This window comes from Leucoraja erinacea, unplaced genomic scaffold (genome assembly GCF_028641065.1).
Source record: "Leucoraja erinacea ecotype New England unplaced genomic scaffold, Leri_hhj_1 Leri_1522S, whole genome shotgun sequence".
NCBI classification, from domain to species: domain Eukaryota; kingdom Metazoa; phylum Chordata; class Chondrichthyes; order Rajiformes; family Rajidae; genus Leucoraja; species Leucoraja erinaceus.
The window spans coordinates 1-18,424 of record NW_026575806.1 but is presented as its reverse complement, the minus strand read 5'-3'; the positions used below and the strand labels follow the sequence as shown (position 1 = coordinate 18,424).

General features: G+C 46.1%; 4 protein-coding genes across 4 annotated transcripts; 1 reads left to right on the top strand and 3 right to left on the bottom strand.

Moving 5' to 3' along the window:
* Positions 1-973: 973 nt before the first annotated feature.
* On the bottom strand, positions 974-1,590 carry LOC129715927 (histone H2AX-like). The gene has a single exon (XM_055665816.1). It carries the CDS (start codon positions 1,526-1,528, stop codon positions 1,148-1,150), a length of 381 nt encoding a protein of 126 aa, XP_055521791.1. The 5' UTR covers positions 1,529-1,590; the 3' UTR covers positions 974-1,147.
* A 903-nt stretch (positions 1,591-2,493) lies between these two features.
* On the bottom strand, positions 2,494-3,318 carry LOC129715925 (histone H2B-like). The gene has a single exon (XM_055665813.1). The coding sequence runs from the start codon at positions 2,928-2,930 to the stop codon at positions 2,526-2,528; it is 405 nt and encodes a 134-aa protein (XP_055521788.1). The 5' UTR covers positions 2,931-3,318; the 3' UTR covers positions 2,494-2,525.
* Positions 3,319-6,505: 3,187 nt separating this feature from the next.
* LOC129715928 (histone H2B-like) lies at positions 6,506-6,974 on the bottom strand. Its single transcript, XM_055665817.1, has one exon. The coding sequence runs from the start codon at positions 6,910-6,912 to the stop codon at positions 6,538-6,540; it is 375 nt and encodes a 124-aa protein (XP_055521792.1). The 5' UTR covers positions 6,913-6,974; the 3' UTR covers positions 6,506-6,537.
* A 6,662-nt stretch (positions 6,975-13,636) lies between these two features.
* On the top strand, positions 13,637-14,134 carry LOC129715926 (late histone H2A.L3-like). Its single transcript, XM_055665815.1, has one exon. The coding sequence runs from the start codon at positions 13,646-13,648 to the stop codon at positions 14,033-14,035; it is 390 nt and encodes a 129-aa protein (XP_055521790.1). The 5' UTR covers positions 13,637-13,645; the 3' UTR covers positions 14,036-14,134.
* Positions 14,135-18,424: the final 4,290 nt, after the last annotated feature.

Sequence of the window (18,424 nt, the reverse complement as noted above, 5' to 3'; positions counted from 1 at the left end):
CTATTTGATCTTCTGTTTGTGCACGCCGAGTTGATTGCATTACTCGAAACAGGGCGGACCACGTGAAGGTTGCAATCTTCCACCCCGGGGGTGGCAAACGTCCTGCAGCCGAGAGAGGGGGGGGGGGGGGGGGCAGCTTCAGGCGGGGGCTCTCGTGGGCTGACTGATTTATGCCTGACTTCTGGAGTCATGTCCGACTTTTGTAAACTGAAAACTGTAACCTGCACATTGAGGAACAGCTTTTTCCTGACAGCCATCAAGCTATTAAACACAACGAATAAGCTCTGAACTACGAAATAATATATTATTTGTCCCATTTGTTATTTGTTGATTACACACACACCCTCCACCACACATACACACAATTAACTAATTGACTCACTTACTTCCAGCCAATACTACCTCTCGCTGCTTCTCTCCTCTCTCCGGCGGTCGGAGCTCAGTCAATCGGAGAAAAGACTGCAGTGTGATTGCCATCCAATTTCGTTTCCATCAATTTATATCGACATATGTCCCCATAAATTGTATGCGGTGCGGATTTACTGATCCGCTAGCGAAACTGAAGGAATTCAGCTCTGCCCGAGGCTGGATATTAGTCGCTGTTAGTGTTGCTGCATTAATTGTTCTGTAGGTGAGAGGGAAACGGAGTTGGTTTCGAGGAGGATCTCTTACTGTAGGTCGCTGCCAATGTTCTGAGGAATATCTGCCAAAATGCATTTTTCCGCATCAGCCAACCGCTGTTTCATGTTTAGTTTTAAGGTACAACGCGGAAACTGACCCTTCGGACCAGCGAGTCCGCACCGACTAGCGATCCTCACACATGAACTATCCAACAAATGATAAGTGTTTGAAAAACAATATATTTTTAAACATTTATATCAAACCAATTAGCCTCCAACCCTGGACGCCTTTCGAGTGCGGGAGGAAACAGGGAGAACGTATAAATTGTGTACAGGGAAGCGCCCGTAGTCTGGATCGGACCAGGGTCTCTGGCGCTCTAAGGCAGTTGGTCTACCACTGTGTAAACAACTCAATTTTCGACAAGGAACACTTGTCCCGCACTAAGCATAATCGATGATCAGCCCTTCCACAGACATGGTGAGTGGCTCTGAAAAGAGCCTTTGGGTCACTGTTGAGTTTCTCTGGCTTACTTGTTCGTACCGCCGGTTTTCTTGGGTAACAGCACGGCCTGGATATTGGGCAATACACCGCCCTGAGCGATGGTCACCCCTCCCAGCAGCTTGTTGAGCTCCTCGTCGTTGCGGACGGCCAGCTGCAGATGTCTGGGGATGATGCGGCTCTTCTTGTTGTCCCGGGCTGCGTTGCCGGCCAGCTCGAGGATTTCAGCCGTCAGATACTCGAGCACAGCAGCCAGATAGACAGGGGCTCCTGCACCCACCCGCTGAGCATAGTTGCCCTTCCTCAAGTGCCTGTGAACACGACCGACCGGGAACTGCAGTCCAGCCCGGGATGAGCGAGACTTGGCCTTGGCCCGAGCTTTGCCGCTGGTTTTTCCTCGTCCTGACATCTCCTGATGTTTTGTACACGCAGAATGAGAAAATTATCACAGACTCGCCTTTCTTATACCTGTTTGAGGAATCCAGAGCACCGCTGGTGATTGGTGAAAAAGGACATGATCTCATTGGTGTGAAGAATGACCCAATCCGAGAGCTGTCTTATTTACCAATCAAACCCCACAACAGAAAAGCGCTGAAAATAACTGCCAGTCCCTCCAAAACTCGAACTTTGAAATAGCCGCCAAACTATAAATCTGTATGTCAATACAATTTGCTACATCACATAAACATTGCTTTTTTGCTTATCATTTTTTATGTAAGTGCATTGCGTTAAGATGTTTATTATACTGCTGCGAGTAAGAATTTCATTGTTCCGTTCACGGTACATATGACAATTAAATACTCTTGATTGTTGACCACCTTGAACCCTGGGCAATACAACACAATATTTAATTTACGATTTATTTGGGCCGGTAACCGATTACAATAAAAATCGATCCTCGCAATCAATTAGCGATCGGTCACTATGTAAACGGTCTCGGATTATCGTTTGGTTCATTTTCACAAAAGTCGGAGTTTGGGCGACAGTGTGAAACGTTCCTCCTTGGAAAAACTGGACGAATTGCCGAGTAGAAATGCAATTCAGAACAGTTACAGAGATGAAGACAGGAGTTCATAAACCCCAATACCCACAGCAAATAAAAAAGTAACGGCAGCACTAGCCGACTGGCCGTGGGCACAATTTATGATGACTGGGACAAGCTGACGTGAAGGAAAAGGAGTGTTACTTCTGTTTGATGGACAGGAACGCAACATGGATACCTGGAATATCCCGCGTATATTGGAATTTAATTTAATCACTTACCAGAATGTGAAATAATTCGACAACCAGAAATATCCTGAAACAATTCAATGTCGAAACATTAGTACAACTCTTTCTGCGAAAATGTGGGTGGCTCTTATAAGAACCGTTGGGTTTTGTTTGTTTTTTCAACAATGTGTGGATCTTTATTTGGAACTGGTGTACTTGGTCACCGCCTTTGTCCCTTCCGACACGGCGTGCTTGGCCAGCTCCCCGGGAAGAAGCAGGCGCACGGCCGTCTGAATCTCTCGGGAGCTGATGGTCGCCCGCTTGTTATAATGCGCCAGGCGGGAAGCCTCGCCCGCGATACGCTCGAAAATATCGTTGACGAACGAGTTCATGATGCCCATGGCCTTGGAGGAGATGCCGGTATCCGGGTGAACCTGCTTCATCACTTTGTAGATGTAGATGGAGTAACTCTCCTTCCTCGACCTCCTGCGCTTCTTGCCCCCTTTACCTGCGGATTTCGGCAAAGCTTTCTTTGCGCCCTTCTTGGCGGCTGTTTTCGGCAAAGATCCTACAGCATCTTTGGTTTTCGGCGGATCAGGCATTTCCTCGGTGGATTTCAAACACAAAAACAAAACACGATCTTTGCACAGAAGTGACCAGAAACCGCTCGGTGCGCGGATTAAATAGGCAGTGACGTCACCCTATGCTAATGAGGGATGGAGCAGGAGCGGATCGTCATTGGACGGTCGGTGAGATGTTTAATGACACTTCTCCTGTAAACGCTCTGATTGGATATCTAATCATAATCGCTCGCTCCGCCAATCAGAAGCCGCTCTCACTCACTGTTCGTGTCCTGTCCGGTCCCAGAAAGCTGTCGTTTGTCATCCTTTAGTTTTAGAGACACAGCGCGGAAACAGGCCCTTCTGCCCACCGAATACTCGCCGCCCAGCGATCCCCCTACACGAGCACTATCCTACACACTGGGGACAATTTACAATTGTACCAAGCCAATTAACCTACCAACCTGAACGTCTTCAATGTGATAGGTAACCCGAGCACCCACAGAAAACCCACACAGGTCACGGGGAGAACGTAAATCGGTTTCAGAATCATTTCACCAGAGCGCATGTCCAGGGACCACGACTGTCCTTTAAGACGTCTCCTATATATGTCGTCTGAATAAAGGCCTTGACCCGAAACGTCACCTATAGGGTGATTGCACGAAAGGTCACTGGGTCATAGGTCTTCACGCAGGAGCCGCAAAATCCATACGTCACTTCCGGTACTTGTTATTAATGCTGGAAACCAAGATCCTATAGGATCTTTGCTAGAAACAAGCTATAGGATCTTTGGCTAGAAACGCGTACATTCAAACCTGTTAAAAACCGCTAAAACGGTTAATTTTTGCACTGTAAATAACTGTGCAAGTCGGGGTGACCGTGAGACACAGCTATCCTACTTTAGAGTCCCAAAGATTTAAAAAAACGAAGGTAAAGAGAAGAGAGAGCTGAAGAGGAAACTACAGCGGAAGTGATTAGCGGACATTCGCCCTGCGGATATAAAGATAAAAAATATCGGAAATTATCGCGTTTGCTCACTGCATTTCATCAAAAGTAAGGCATTATTGAAGTTTTTTCTTTACTCATTTGTTATATAAAAAGTTTTAAAAGTGAAAAATCCATCAGTAAAATGGCAAAACCGCCCATGGTTCTCAGGTAGGTTTTAACATGCAAAAAGAAAACGATTCTGAAGCTAAATTTACCATTTAAATAATCGTAAACCATAAATGCGTTTTGAAATAAATTTTCCGCAGATGCAAGCTAAGGAATGGGATAATTGTCAGCTGTTAATTGGACATAATCAACTTCAGCAAATTTACAATATCTTTGAAAGGGTGTTTAAGCTGTCAGGACATTTTATTATTTGCCAAAATATATTTCTCAATGTTTCTTGTTTAAAGCCTGCACAATCACCCAAACTACTTATTTATTGATCATCTAATAACAGACAAGCCTGCAGCATGGAATGATTGTAAATTTGCTGAAGTTGATTATGAAGAAGCATCGGGCCAAGGTGAGAGGAGAGATTTAAAAGGGACCTCAGGGCAACATTTTAACTGAGAGTAGTTCATATTTGGAATGAGCTGTTGAGGAAACAGGTACAATTACAATGTTTAAAATATATTTTGACCAACATTGGGATAGGACGGGATTAGAAGCTAAGGGTCAAATGTGGGCAAGTGGAACTGACCCAGAATGCAGACATGGTCACCATGGCGAAGGTGAACCAGGTGGCCTGTTTCTGTGCTATAAAGCTCCATGAAATTCGAGAGATGTTCCACCAGTGTTAATATCCCGGGCCCAGTGCATTGTTAGCTAAGGTGACATGGAGGCATAAAATCAGTAAAATTATCAGAACAACAGTGCAACTAGTCGCAGAATTAGGGTGGGGGAGGGATGGAGAGAGTCAGAACTAAACCAAGGTCAGCACATTTGCTTATTTATCTCACAGGGGCCTGCTGACTCCGACCTTGTACTCCCTCACTGTTTAATGCGTCCCACACACCAGATCGTTTCCCCCTCTAGCCGTTGCTCCCAATCCACTTCCACTGGTCTTTGACATAACAATCCCCTTTGACACCAAATTCCGTAATTTTCTCAGAAAGTGGAGGCGCTGATGTTTAAGAAGGAACTGCAGATGCTGGAAAAATCGAAGGTAGACAAAAAATGCTGGAGAAACTCAGCAGGTGAGGCAGCATCTATGGAGAGAAGGAATAGGTGACGTTTTGGGTTGAGACCCTTGTTCAGCCCAATGTCGGTGGGGGTGGGGGGGGGAGGGGGAGGAGGGAGGGGGGGGGTAGGAACAAAGAAAGGAAGGAGCCGAGACAGTAGACTTTGTGGGAGAGCTGGGAAGGGGGAGGGGAAGGAGGGAGAAAGCAATGGTTATCTAAAATTAGAGAGTAGAGTAGGTCTATGGAGTAGAGGCACTGATGTGCTTTTTTTATAATTGCATTAGTGTGCTGGGTCCAGGAAAGATCTTCGGAAATATGCATGCCCAGGAATTTGAAGTTTTTTACTCTCTCCACGATCGTTCCATTGATATTACCAGGATTGTGGGCCCTCATCCTTCCTCTTCCAAAGTCCGCAACCAGATCCTTGGTTTTACTGGTATTGGGAGCCAGGTTATTGTGCTGGTACCATCTGGTCAATTTGTCGAAATCACTTCTATACTCTGACTCTTAGCAGGGCTGCAAACATTGGGTGAGAGTTGGGAGTAAGAAATTGCGAGAGACCAGGCCCGTGGGAGCGTAGTTAGACTGTGGGAGGGGGGTGTCCCCCGCAAATTGGTATGGAGGTTTTGCATTTTTCAACTTGAAATTGTGCAATCTGGTGCATACTGTAGCCAGTCTTTTAATTTACACTTCAATGCTATATTGTGCATTAAAGTGACCTTTAGTGAAATCACCCTATATCCAGGCCGTGCTGTTGGTTGCCCAAGAAAACCAGCGCAGCCTCTGGCACCAAAAGCAAGTAGATCAGCGAAACCTCAATCTAACTACCCAAAGGCTCTTTTTAGAGCCACCTACAGTGTCTCAAAGGGCTGAGCACCGGCTGGGTATTTCCGTCCAGAGGACCGCTTCGTATGTCTTGTGTGGACGCGCCTCCACTCGCGCGTCTTGTTATAAACCACCCGGGCTGACTCTCACTCCCCGTTACGTCCTCATGTATAAAGCCAACATCTACAGCAAACAACTGTTGTCCGGGTTCCAGAATCACAGATGTATAGATATGTGTTTATTGTTTGATATTCTGTTTAGAGCCTTATTATACTACTGTTCCAATGTCAGTACTTATGTGATTCAGAACAGTTAAAGAAATTAGGACAGAAGTTAATAAACCGCAATAGCTTCACCAAATAAAACAGCAACCATAGCACTAATCGTCTCCCCGTGGGCACAACTTATGATGACTGGCACAAGCTGATTCGAAGGGAATGAAGTTTCATGTCTGGTTGATTGCCAGGAATGCCCGGGGTACTGAAACCACATTTAATCAGTAAACAGCATCTGAAATAACTAAGATAACATTCAGAAAGTATTCTGCTGTAATTCAATGTCGAAATATTACTGCAGCAATTTTAAGTGAAAGTGTGAGTGGCTCTTAAAAGAGCCTTTGGGTTTTCGGTGTTTCGTCAGCATTGAGTGGATGTTTACTTGGAGCTGGTGTACTTGGTTACAGCCTTTGTCCCTTCCGACACGGCGTGCTTAGCCAGTTCCCCGGGCAGCAGCAGGCGCACGGCGGTCTGAATCTCCCTGGAACTGATGGTCGCCCGTTTGTTGTAATGGGCCAGGCGGGAAGCCTCGCCCGCGATACGCTCGAAAATATCGTTGACGAACGAGTTCATGATGCCCATGGCCTTGGAGGAGATGCCGGTGTCAGGGTGAACCTGCTTCATCACTTTGTAGATGTAGATGGCATAACTCTCCTTCCTTGACCTCCTGCGCTTCTTGCCCGCCTTGCCTACAGCCGGTTTCGCCAATGCTTTCTTGGCGCCCTTCTTGGCTGTTGGTTTCGGCTCAGGCATTTCCTCGGTGAATTTCAAACACAAAAGTAACCAAAGATAATCCGCTCTATGATCCTCTATGAAGTGACCAGAAGACGTTCGGAGCGCGAATTAAATAGGCAGCGGCGTCACCCTATGCTAATGAGGGATGGAGCAGGAGCGGATCGTCATTGGGTGGTCGGAGACATGAATCACACTTCGCTATAAACCTTCTGATTGGATATCTGCGGTGAAACATTGCAATCCCTCGCTCCCCCAATCAGAAGCCGCTTCCACTGCCCCGTTCGCGTCACACCAAGCTCCAGTATCTTTGGCGTGACACTACATTTACATGGATAGGAAAGGTTTATAGGGATACTAGACGAAGTGGGACCCGTTGGGTCCCATGTTCACACGGGGAGGGCTGGTCCCCCAACGCAATATTCCACCTCTCCACCAATTCCAATATTGGTGGCCAGTGGGGAGGGGGCTTTCTGGAGCGCTAGTATGGGTGTTGTGGGACGAAAGGACTGGATACCGGAGGGCAAGTATGGACATTGTGGGCCGAATGGATTCTTGGGCTGACAGCTCAGTCACTCAGGTCAGGTAGACTGACAGCTCAGTCACTCAGGCCTGGTGGGAAACTGCCAGAAATTCTGCTCAATGCTGCCCATGAAGTCTGTAACGACTGTGGCGTATTCATTCAGGTCCATTGCCAAGTCCCTGAACATTGCACAGTCTACAGACTCCAAACAATCCTGGAGTTGTTCCTCTACATGGGAACAGAGTGAGATGTTAAGAGTCTTTGTTAACAAAGTGATGAAAGTTAACATGCAGGCTCAGAAAGTAGTTCAGGAGAACATTTGTATTTTGCCCTGTGACTAGGATTTGTGATCAGTGTAGAGAGATCTCATTGGGATCACGTGGAGACCTGGTAAGACGGCATCTTGTATGTTATGTCCAGGTCTATCATAGGAAGAATGTATGTGCAATAGAGGGAGTGCAGTGACTGTTCACACAGTGTGTCTGGTCTGTGGGGTTGGAAATTGAAGTGGTTTGAAGGACAGTTGATCTGAAGAAATCTGAATATTTTATGATGTTTGTGCATCCAAGATGGTTGATTTACACATTGGCGCATAGTGTGACAAATCAGGTTGATCTGAGGAGTGAAAACATGGCATCTGTGTGACGTGCAAGTTTATCCCAAGACTGTGTCAGTGACAGGACTGAGTACAGTTGTTGACAAATGCTTTAGTGCCCGACGGCTGCTGGCAGTGGGACTCACTGGGAACTTGTGTCATGGCCGTGCTGTTGATGAGAAGCGGCAACTCTGATGTCAATGTGAAGAAATGTAGGACATGGTGGAAAACTCAGCAGGTCAGACAGCATCTGTGGAAAGGGAAATGGCTGACATTTTAACTCTGACATGCTTGATTGGAACAGAGGAAGAAAGAAATGTGTCTCAGCAACAGAGATGGCTGGGGAGGGCAGTGGGTGGAACATAGTGAAGTTCGCTGATAGTTGCACCAGGGCTACTCAGTAGTTAATCTAGTGATGCAGGGGGCTGGGATCCACAGTGACTCTGATCAGGTGGGCTATGTAGAAAATGGGACAGTGAAATCCAGTGGGATGAGTAGACAGAGACAGGAGGGGAATCTCGCGAAGGGCCGGTGGGGTTAACTGCATTTACTTGAATGAAAGGAGCCTCACGGGTAAGATGGGTGAGCTGAGAGTTTGTGGATCATGAGAGCACATGGGAGAATACTTTTGTTACAATCACAGAAACATGACTGAAGGAAGGGCAGAACTGGCAGCTCCATGTCCCTTTGAGGAGAAGTTAAATTCTCCCCGGATTAATTCAGAGCCGGTTGCAAAAGTGCAGAAGCTTTGCACTTCTAATCAGGGAGAGCATTACAGCAGTACTGGGGATATCCTGGAGGGATCGTCTCATGAGACTGTATGGTTACAATTTAGGAATAAGAAATGGACAATCTCTATGATGGGATTATACAGGTGCACAACCTTTTATCCGAAAGCCTTGGGACCAGACACTTGTCGGATTTCGGACATTTTCGGATTTCTGAATGGAAGATTTTTAGCGTAGATTAGGTAGGTAGCGCGGGCGGCTTGAAAAGTCTGGAGCAGCTGCCTCCTCCCCGGAGACCGGGAGAATCATTGCATAAATGTTAGTCAGTTAGTTTGGAGGGATTTTATGTGGTGGTGGTGGAGTAGGGGTGAAGGGGGAAACTTTAATTCTTAGTCCCCTACCTGGTCGGCGACTCCCAACCTCGCGGAGCTGGGGGCTCCGTCCGGCCGCGGGCGGCGCCGGTTGGAGCTCCGACCCCGGCAACTCTACCCCTGGCTGCGCGGCTCCAAATCCAGCGACGCTCCGTGAACGTTGGGAGTCGGTGGCCACAGCGCTCCGGAGCTTGCCGCACGGCGACCCGGTAAGGCATTGCCCGCTCCCCGCTGGTATCCCAGCGCTGCGACACCGCCGACTCCCGACATTCGCGGAGCTGGGGCGTCCGGCTGCGGGCCGCGGGCCGCGCTGGATTTGGAGCGCCTCGCAGCCAGGGGTAGAGTTGCCGGGGTCGGAGCTACAACCGGCGCCGCCCGCAGCCCCACCGGCCACAGCGCTGCGGAGCTTACTGCACGGCGACCCGGTAAGGCATTGACCGCTCCCCGCCTCTCCGACCAGGTAGGGGACTAAGAATTAAAGTTTACCCCTTCACCCCCCCCTTCACATAAAAGCCCTCCAAACTAACTGACTAACATTTAAGCAATGATTTACAGATGTTTAAGCGTCTCCTGGTCTCCGGGGAGGAGGCAGCTGCTACAGTAGTACAGACCTGGGTTGACCGTGGGTTGTTTCGGGTCAAGTTTGGTGCCAAACGCGAGCTTTGGTGTGCAGACGACATCTGGAAAAAATGGCCGGTTTTCGGAGTTTTTCGGTTTCCGGAACACCGGATTAAAGGTTGTGCACCTGTACTGTCTGCCTCTCAATTGTCAGCATGCATGAGGAGACCAGACATGTAGGCTGAATGAGGAAGGATGTGAAATCAATGTGTTTGTAGTCGTGGGTCATTTTAACTGTTGGGGAGGGAGAACTAGTGATGTTGCAACAGAAAGCAACATCCAGGTCTGTGCTACTAGGACTGGCTCTGTGGCACAGTAGGGATGAATGAGACCAGTCAGGCGACAGTGATAGGATACTTGATAGTCAGGGGAATAGAAGGAAATTCTGTGAGGATGGGACAGATGAATGCATGGCTGAAAAGTTGGAGCAGGGAGTCAGATTATTGGATTATAGCATTTAAGTAGGAACTGCAGATGCTGGAATTGGATTATAGGGATCTTTTCTACGGCAGCAGTGACCTGCGCAAGAGGGACGGGTTACACCTGAACTGGAGGGTGACCAATATTCTGGCAGGCAAATTTGCTCACGATACCAGAGAAGAGTTTAAATTGGTTGGCAGTGGTGTGGGATCCAAAGCAGTAGCGAGGCAAGTGGAAGCTGCAAGTTGATTGCAAAGTCAGCAACACCAAGTTCAATATATGTGTCATGCAGCAGCAGGGCAGGGAGTGAGCAAAGGGTGTCAGATTAAATGACATTTATTTCAATGAAAGAGGCCGGACTGGACGTGAATAAGTACATGGGATTGGGATATTATAACTCCTGCAGAAATATAGTTAATGGAGGGTCAGGTTGGTAGCTTAATGTTCCAGGGTACCAGTGCGACAGGCGAGATGGAGCAGGAGAAAGAGAGGAGAGGTAGTTGAATTTTTGATGAGGGGGAACACCACGCAGTTATCTAAAATGAAAGTATTGAGGATTAATCAATGGAACATTGAAATATAGGGGTGATCTTGTTGGGAATTAGAGGAGCAAAGATGCAGGATGATTTTCTCCAATCAGTTGCAAGAATAACAAAGGCTGTGAAGTGGATTTTACGTTTCTGGATATAGACCAGGACAGCCATGGTGCAAAGGGCTCAGATGGGGTTGGCAAAGCTTAACCTATTCTTGTTAAAACTATAGATGGGGAGGCATTTTAGTTCAATTTGTGTTGATACAGTTATGGTAAAATGCAGAACTGCTCCGCAAGCTAAAGTTATAAACTGCAACTAGACAAATGTTAACAGTATATGACAGAATCTTACAAAAATGACAGGAGTATGTTGTTTGAGTATAAAGGCACGTCCAGCAAGTGAGATAGTGAGCGGTCAAGTTCTGAATATTCCTGTTGGTGTGAAGGGCAGGGCCAGCAGGAGGAGGGAGCTCTGGGTCACAGGGTATGGAGGCTCTGGTCAGAAAAAAGGAAGGTGTGTTCAGGTACAGCCAGCTACTATCAAGTGATCCCTGGGTATGTACAGGAGATGCAGAAGTATGCATGGGAAGGAATAAGGAAGTTAAAAATGGGGGAATGAGATGGCTTTGACATAGAAGAGGAGAGGTAGTTGAGTTTTTGATGAGGGGGCCGTAGGGCCGAGATGGCCTGTTTCCGTGCTGTAATTATTATATGGTTATATGGTTATAAGAGAAAAATGGAAAAAGTAACTGGAGAGAATATGGCTCCGTCAAAGACCAAAATCTATGTGTGGAGCTGCAGGAGGTTGGCAAGGACCTTGGAGAGTATTTCTCCTCTGTTTTGAATATATATAAAAATACATGAAGGTGACGAAGCTTGAAGAATTCACGGGGAAGTCTTCAATATGGTAGAGCAGGTGCTGTGTGTATGAAGCAGATCATTCTTTAAGGACTTTCAGTAAGAACTGCAGATGGAGAAAAAATCGAAGGTAGACAAAAGTGCTGGAGAAACAGCAGGCGAGGCAGCATCTATGGATCGAAGGAATAGGCGCCATTTCGGATCGAGACCCTTCTTCAGACTGATGATCAGCCATATTCAAGGATACGGTACAAAGCTGGGGAAGAAATTACATGAATCCTAGCTGAGATTTATCGATCATGATTCCACACGGGTGAGGTACTGGGACACTGGATGCTGGTTTCAAGTTGGGAAAAGGAGAAGTACAACGGGATCTAGAGGTCCTTGTTCAATGTTCTATTGTCAATGAAAGTAAGCATGCAGGTACAGCAGGCAGTGAAGAAAGTGGCATACTGGTCTTCATAACAAGAGGAGTTGAGTATACGAGCAAAGAGGTCCTTCTGCAGTTGTATAGGGCCCTAGTAAGCTTTATGCGTGGACCAGATATATTGTCAGTGCAGAGGGGCTTGGTGCAATGACAAGTGTGCATCCAGAGTCAAGGTCTAGAATAGTACTAGGTGTGCAGTCAAAGCTGGGACAATGGGAGTGTTCAGCACTGGGAACCTAAGCAGGTCAGCAGATATGATCAGGGTAGAATAGGGGGCCAGGTGCAAGGCTGAACTCAGGGTCATGAATGAGAGAAGGTATGCAACTGGAGTCAGGGTCAGGAGTAGTACCAGGTGTGCAGTGAGACCCAGGATGGTCAACTTGGGCCAAGTGCTTGATTATAATCTGATTTCCATACATGAATACACGGAGATCATTCATGTGCTGCATCTGTTGATCACAGCCTGGCTCTACTGTGGAATGTAATTAGGAATGTAATTTAGCCTAACCTTATTCATAGCTAATCCAACTTAAAGCATAAATATTGTATTCAAATGTAAGTTAAAAGAGTGGCTACAATATGCACCAGATTGCACGATTTCAAGGTGAAAAATGCAAAAGCTCCATACCAATGGACGGGGGACACCCCCCTCCCACAGTCTAACCCCATTCACCCCCCCTCGGTGGCTACGCTCCCTCAGGCGTGGTCTCTCGCAATTTCTCACTCCCAACTCTGATTATGTGATGTAGCAAATTGTATTGACATACAGATTTATAGTTTGGCGGCTATTTCAAAGTTCGAGTTTTGGAGGGACTGGCAGTTATTTTCAGCGCTTTTCTGTTGTGGGTTTTGATTGGTAGATAAAACAGTTCTGTGATTGGGTTATTCTTCACACCAATGAGATCATGTCCTTTTTATGATTGAAATGTTTTTATTTGAATTTCACAGCAATTTGCATACATACAATGATAACAGACAGTGACAGTCAAGGCATAATTGTGCAACAGTATGTAAGTGACCCTCAAAGCCCTTACCCTTACCCACCTTCAACCCACCCGAATCAGGTCAGAACTAAACGGGGACAAACAACACTCACATACGTACACATCCACACAAATATGTTAAGATAAACGAAACAAAAAGTACTTAAAAAAAAAAAATAATATGTTTTAAAAAAATAATTTAAAAAAACGGGTCACTAATAACAGTAAATAAGCAAGTAATTAAATAAATAAGTGTGGGGAGGGGTGGGGGGGGTTAAGGGGAGAGCAGCTGCAGTAGAGCAGAACAATGGTGGAAAGCACTCAGTCCTCTTCCGAGTCTGGGGACAAGTTGAGAGAGTTAACAAGTTCCAAGAAAGGGTTCCATGTATCTAGGAATGTCTTGGTAGAGCCTTTGAGAGAGAACCTAAGTTTTTCAAGCTTTAAATTGTAAAGCACCTCCTTAATCCAGCGGGTGTGTGTCGGGGGACAGGTGAGCCTCCAGTTAAGCAAGAACAGTCTCCGGGCTAACAAGGTTGTAAAAGCTAGGACCCGTTTCACCGCAACAGAGAGGTTGGTATTGGGAGGGGTACCGAAAATGGCTGACAGTGGGTTTGGAGGAATAGTCTGGCCATAGGCTCTGCTTATCAAGTCAAAAGCACTTCTCCAAAAGGCTGCTAGCTTAGGGCAAGACCAAAACATATGGCTATGGTGTCTGGTCGAGGAAAAAACAGCGGCAAAGCTCGGGCCAAGGCCAAGTCTCGCTCGTCCCGGGCTGGACTGCAGTTCTCGGTCGGTCGTGTTCATAGGCACTTGAGGAAAGGCAACTATGCTCAGCGGGTGGGTGCAGGAGCCCCTGTCTATCTGGCTGCTGTGCTCGAGTATCTGACGGCTGAAATCCTCGAGCTGGCCGGCAACGCAGCCCGGGACAACAAGAAGAGCCGCATCATCCCCAGACATCTGCAGCTGGCCGTCCGCAACGACGAGGAGCTCAACAAGCTGCTGGGAGGGGTGACCATCGCTCAGGACGGTGTGTTGCCCAATATCCAGGCCGTGCTGTTGCCCAAGAAAACCGGCGGAGCAAGCAAGTAAGTGAGAGAAACTCAACATAGTGACCCAAAGGCTCTTTTCAGAGCCACTCACCATGTCTGTGGAAGGGCTGATCATCGATTATGTTTAGTGCGGGACAAGTGTTCCATGTCGTTGTCGAAAACCGGGGGGGGGGGGGGTGTGTGTGTGACAAATGACAAATAATATAGCATTTCGTAGTTCAGAGCTTATTCGTTATGTTTAATAGCCTAATGCCTATCAGGAAGAAGCTGTTCCTCAATGTGGATGTTACAGTTTTCAGTTTACAAAAGTCGGACATGACTCCAGAAGTCAGTCCACAAGCTGTGATTCAGTCTGTCAGTCCACAGGCCATGAGTTAGTCAGTCCAGAGACCATGAGTTAGTCCCAAGGCAGTGAGTTCAGAGGCCATTAGTGGGTCACTCACTGGCATCTCCACCTCAAGACGCTGCCCTCCGCCTGGCTATAGGATGCTCCCCCTCCTGAAGCCGCCCCCATCCCCAGCTGCAGGACACCCCCTCTATCATCAGCCCACGAGAGCCCCCGCCTGAAGCTGCCCCCCTTTCTAGTCTGCAGGACGTTTGCCACCCCCGAGGTGGAAGATTGCAACCTTCACGTGGTCCACCCTGTTTCGAGTAAAGCAATCAACTCGATGTGCGCAAACAGAAGATCAAATAGGACAAGTTGTCCTACAAATTTAAGCTGTGCACGCCACACAAAATAAGAAGCCACCCCCACCCCCACCACACCTTGACAGCCCCCGCCTCAAAAAAATGTTTTGCACAATTCTTCAGTGAGTCGAGAGGATTGAGAATTACAACAAATTACAACCGCTCAATTTCTCTATATTAAAATTGTCTCCTTTTTTAAAAACAGCAAATAGCCATCAAGAGGCAGTGGGCAGCAGAACACAACAAGAAATAACTTAATAACTCTCATCTTTAACATTTAAATTGTTCTTGAATTTTAATAGTAATTCACAATTTGAACTTTAATAAATCCTTTTTCCACTTTTGTGAATTCATTATCTGATAGGAGATTCTGGGAATGTAACCTCCCATTAATTTCACTGGCTAACCATTCAAAACAAATACGATTCATGGAACATAACAGTGGTTGGATTTTTGTGCAAAGGGGATTAGGTTATGGACAGGTTATTATTCATATACCGGGGTCAAATCCTCACTTAGGTGTAAAAGTTGGTTGAGTGAAAGGACCGAGAACTTGTAGTGATCTTGATAAGAAGTGAGATTTCAGGGGACTTACAACACAGGAGGTTACAGTTAATACATCATGTTCACCACAGCAATTAAACCACATCAACAGCAGCAAAATGCAAATGCAGTACCTTGTTCATATTAGTCTGCTCTATATGTAACGTTGTGGGTGAAATATTTGGAGACAGAGACAAGCTGAGAGGGAATAAGAAGATAAAGTTTCTGTGTCAGTGCAGAGGGTGGGAACGTAACAGCAACACCAGGACTGTGAGAAGAACCACAACATTTAGAACTCAATGGAGGACAAAGGGGTTAATTAAGAGGGTGGAAAAAGAGCATGAATGAAAGCTTGCGGGAATATAAAAACGGACTGTAAAAGCTTCTTTAGATATGTAAAAAGGATCAGATTAGTGAACACACATGTTTGTCCCTTGTAAGCAGAGACAGATGAATTTATAATGGAGAAACAAGGAAATGACAGAACAGTTAAATGAGTACACAAAAATGCTGGAGAAACTCAGCGGGTGCAGCATCATCTATGGAGCGAAGGAAATGGGCGACGTTTCGGGCCGAAACCCTTCTTCAGACTTCAGTCCCGAAACGTCGCCTATTTCCTTCACTCCATAGATGCTGCTGCACCCGCTGAGTTTCTCCAGCATTTTTGTGTACCTTCGATCTTCCAGCATCTGCAGTTCCTTCTTGAACAGTCAAATGAGTATTTTGGTTATGTCATCACTAAGGAAGACACAATCTCCCAGAAATACTAGGGGACCGAGGATCTAGTGGGAGGGAGGAACTGAAAGAAATCCACATTAGTCAGGAAATGGTGTTGGGTAAACTGTTAGGACTGGAGGCAAATAAAGCCCCAGAGCCTGATGGTCTACATCCCAGCGTACTCAAGGAGGTGTACCCCAGAAATCATGGATGTATTGGTGATAATTTTCCAATTTTCACTCGAGTCTGGATCAGTTCCTGTGTACTGGAGGGTAAACACTGTAATTACACTTTTTAAGAAAGGAGGGAGAGAGAAAACCGGGAATTATAGACCGGTTGGCCTCACATTGGTAGTGGGGAAGGTTATTAAAGAAGTTATAGTTGCGTATCTGATAAGCAGTGATAGGATCAGTCAAATTCTGCATGGATTTTGAAGGGGAAATCATGCTTGACTAATCTTCTGGACTTTTTTAGAGGAGGTAACAAGTAGAATGAATAAGAGACAGCCAGTGGGTGTGGTGTAACTGGACTTTCAAAAAGCCTGAATCTGTGGAATTCTCTGCCACACAAGACAAGTGACCACAATATGGTCGAATTCCATATTCAAATAGAAGGGGAGCAGGTTGAAACTCAGGCTAGGGTGCTTAGTCTAAATAAGGGGGATTATGAAGGTATGAGGACTGAGCTGATCAAAGTTGACTGGGATAGCAGACTCAAGAATAAGACGGTACATGAGCAGTGGTGTACGTTTAAGGGTATACTGTATAACCTTCAAGAAAAATTTATTCCTATGAAGAAAAAAAGGGGTAAGGGTAAGAACAGTCAGCCATGGCTCAGTAAAACTATAAAGGATAGTATTCGGCTGAAGGCAAGGGCATATAAGGTAGCCAGAGATAGTGGGAGGGTAGAGGATTGGGAAGCATTTAAAGGTCAGCAAAAAATAACTAAGAGATTAATTAAGACGGGGAAAATAGACTATGAAAGGAATTTAGCGAACAACATAAAAACTAATAGTAAGAGTTTTTATAGCTATATAAAAAGAAAAAGGGTGGCTAAGGTGAACGTTGGTCCATTGGAGGGTGAGACTGGAGAGTTGTTGGTGGGGAACATGGAAATGGCAAAGGCATTAAACGAGTATTTTGTATCAGTCTTCACCATAGAAGACACAAAAAATATCCCAACGCTGGATAAACAGGGGGCGGTAGGAATGGAGGAGCTAAATACTATTAAGATCACCAAGGAGGTGGTATTAGGGAAATTAATGAGACTGAAGGAGGATAAATCCCCTGGGCCTGATGGATTACATCCAAGGGTCTTGAGGGAGATAGCGGTGGGGATTGTGGATGCATTGGTGATAATTTTCCAAAACTCCCTGGAGGCAGGAACGGTCCCAGTGGATTGGAAAATGGCCAATGTAACACCTATATTTAAAAAAGGAAGTAAACAGAAGGCGGGTAACTATAGACCGGTTAGTCTAACATCGGTGGTGGGTAAAATGTTAGAGACAATTATTAAAGAAACACTAACGGGGCACTTGGATAAACATGACTTCATCGGACAGAACCAGCATGGTTTTGTGAAGGGGAAGTCCTGTTTAACGAATCTGCTCGAATTCTTTGAGGAAGTAACAACCCGGGTGGATAAAGGGGAACCGGTGGATGTGGTATACTTGGACTTCCAAAAGGCTTTTGACAAGGTGCCACATAAGAGACTATTGCTAAAAATAAAAAATTATGGGATTGGGGGTAATATATTAGCATGGGTAGAGGATTGGCTAACAAATAGGAAGCAGAGAGTGGGGATAAATGGTTCATACTCGGGATGGCAAACCGGTAACTAGCGGGGTTCCGCAAGGGTCGGTGCTGGGACCCCAGTTGTTCACAATTTATATAAATGATTTGGAGGAGGGAACCAAGTGTAATATATCAAAATTTGCGGACGATACAAAAATGGGAGGAAAAGTAGGGGATGAGGAGGATAGGAAGAGTCTGCAAAAGGATATAGATAAGCTAGGTGAGTGGGCAACAACTTGGCAGATTAAATTTAATACTAATAAATGTGAAGTCATTCACTTTGGGAAAAAAAATGATAGGGCAAGTTATTTTTCTAAATGAGGAGGAGCTTAGTACATGAATCACTGAAAGTTAGTATGCAGGTGCAGCAAGCAATCAGGAAGGCCAATGGAGTTTTGGCCTTTATTGCCCCAGGGAGCAGTGGAAGCAGAAACTTTAAATATATTTAAGACTAAAATATATGGTTTTTTAGCTGCCAAGGGGATAAGGGGCTACGGGGAGAGGGCAGGGATATGGACCTAGGTATGGTTAGTATACCCGAATTGGACCTGGGTTTTTATCCGTTTTTGTGCCTTGCCCCCCAGGAGATCACGAGGTTCTGGGGGGGTGGAGAGGGGTGATAGCGGTATAAGGGGAGGGTATGTGCTTGTGTTCTGTGTCTTGTGTGCTACTGTTTGTGGTAAGTGTGT

Bases quoted from the DNA above. Each gene is read 5' to 3' on its own strand.
- LOC129715927 (XM_055665816.1), bottom strand. From the start codon at position 1,528: ATGTCAGGACGAGGAAAAACCAGCGGCAAAGCTCGGGCCAAGGCCAAG.
- LOC129715925 (XM_055665813.1), bottom strand. From the start codon at position 2,930: ATGCCTGATCCGCCGAAAACCAAAGATGCTGTAGGATCTTTGCCGAAA.
- LOC129715928 (XM_055665817.1), bottom strand. From the start codon at position 6,912: ATGCCTGAGCCGAAACCAACAGCCAAGAAGGGCGCCAAGAAAGCATTG.
- LOC129715926 (XM_055665815.1), top strand. From the start codon at position 13,646: ATGGCTATGGTGTCTGGTCGAGGAAAAAACAGCGGCAAAGCTCGGGCC.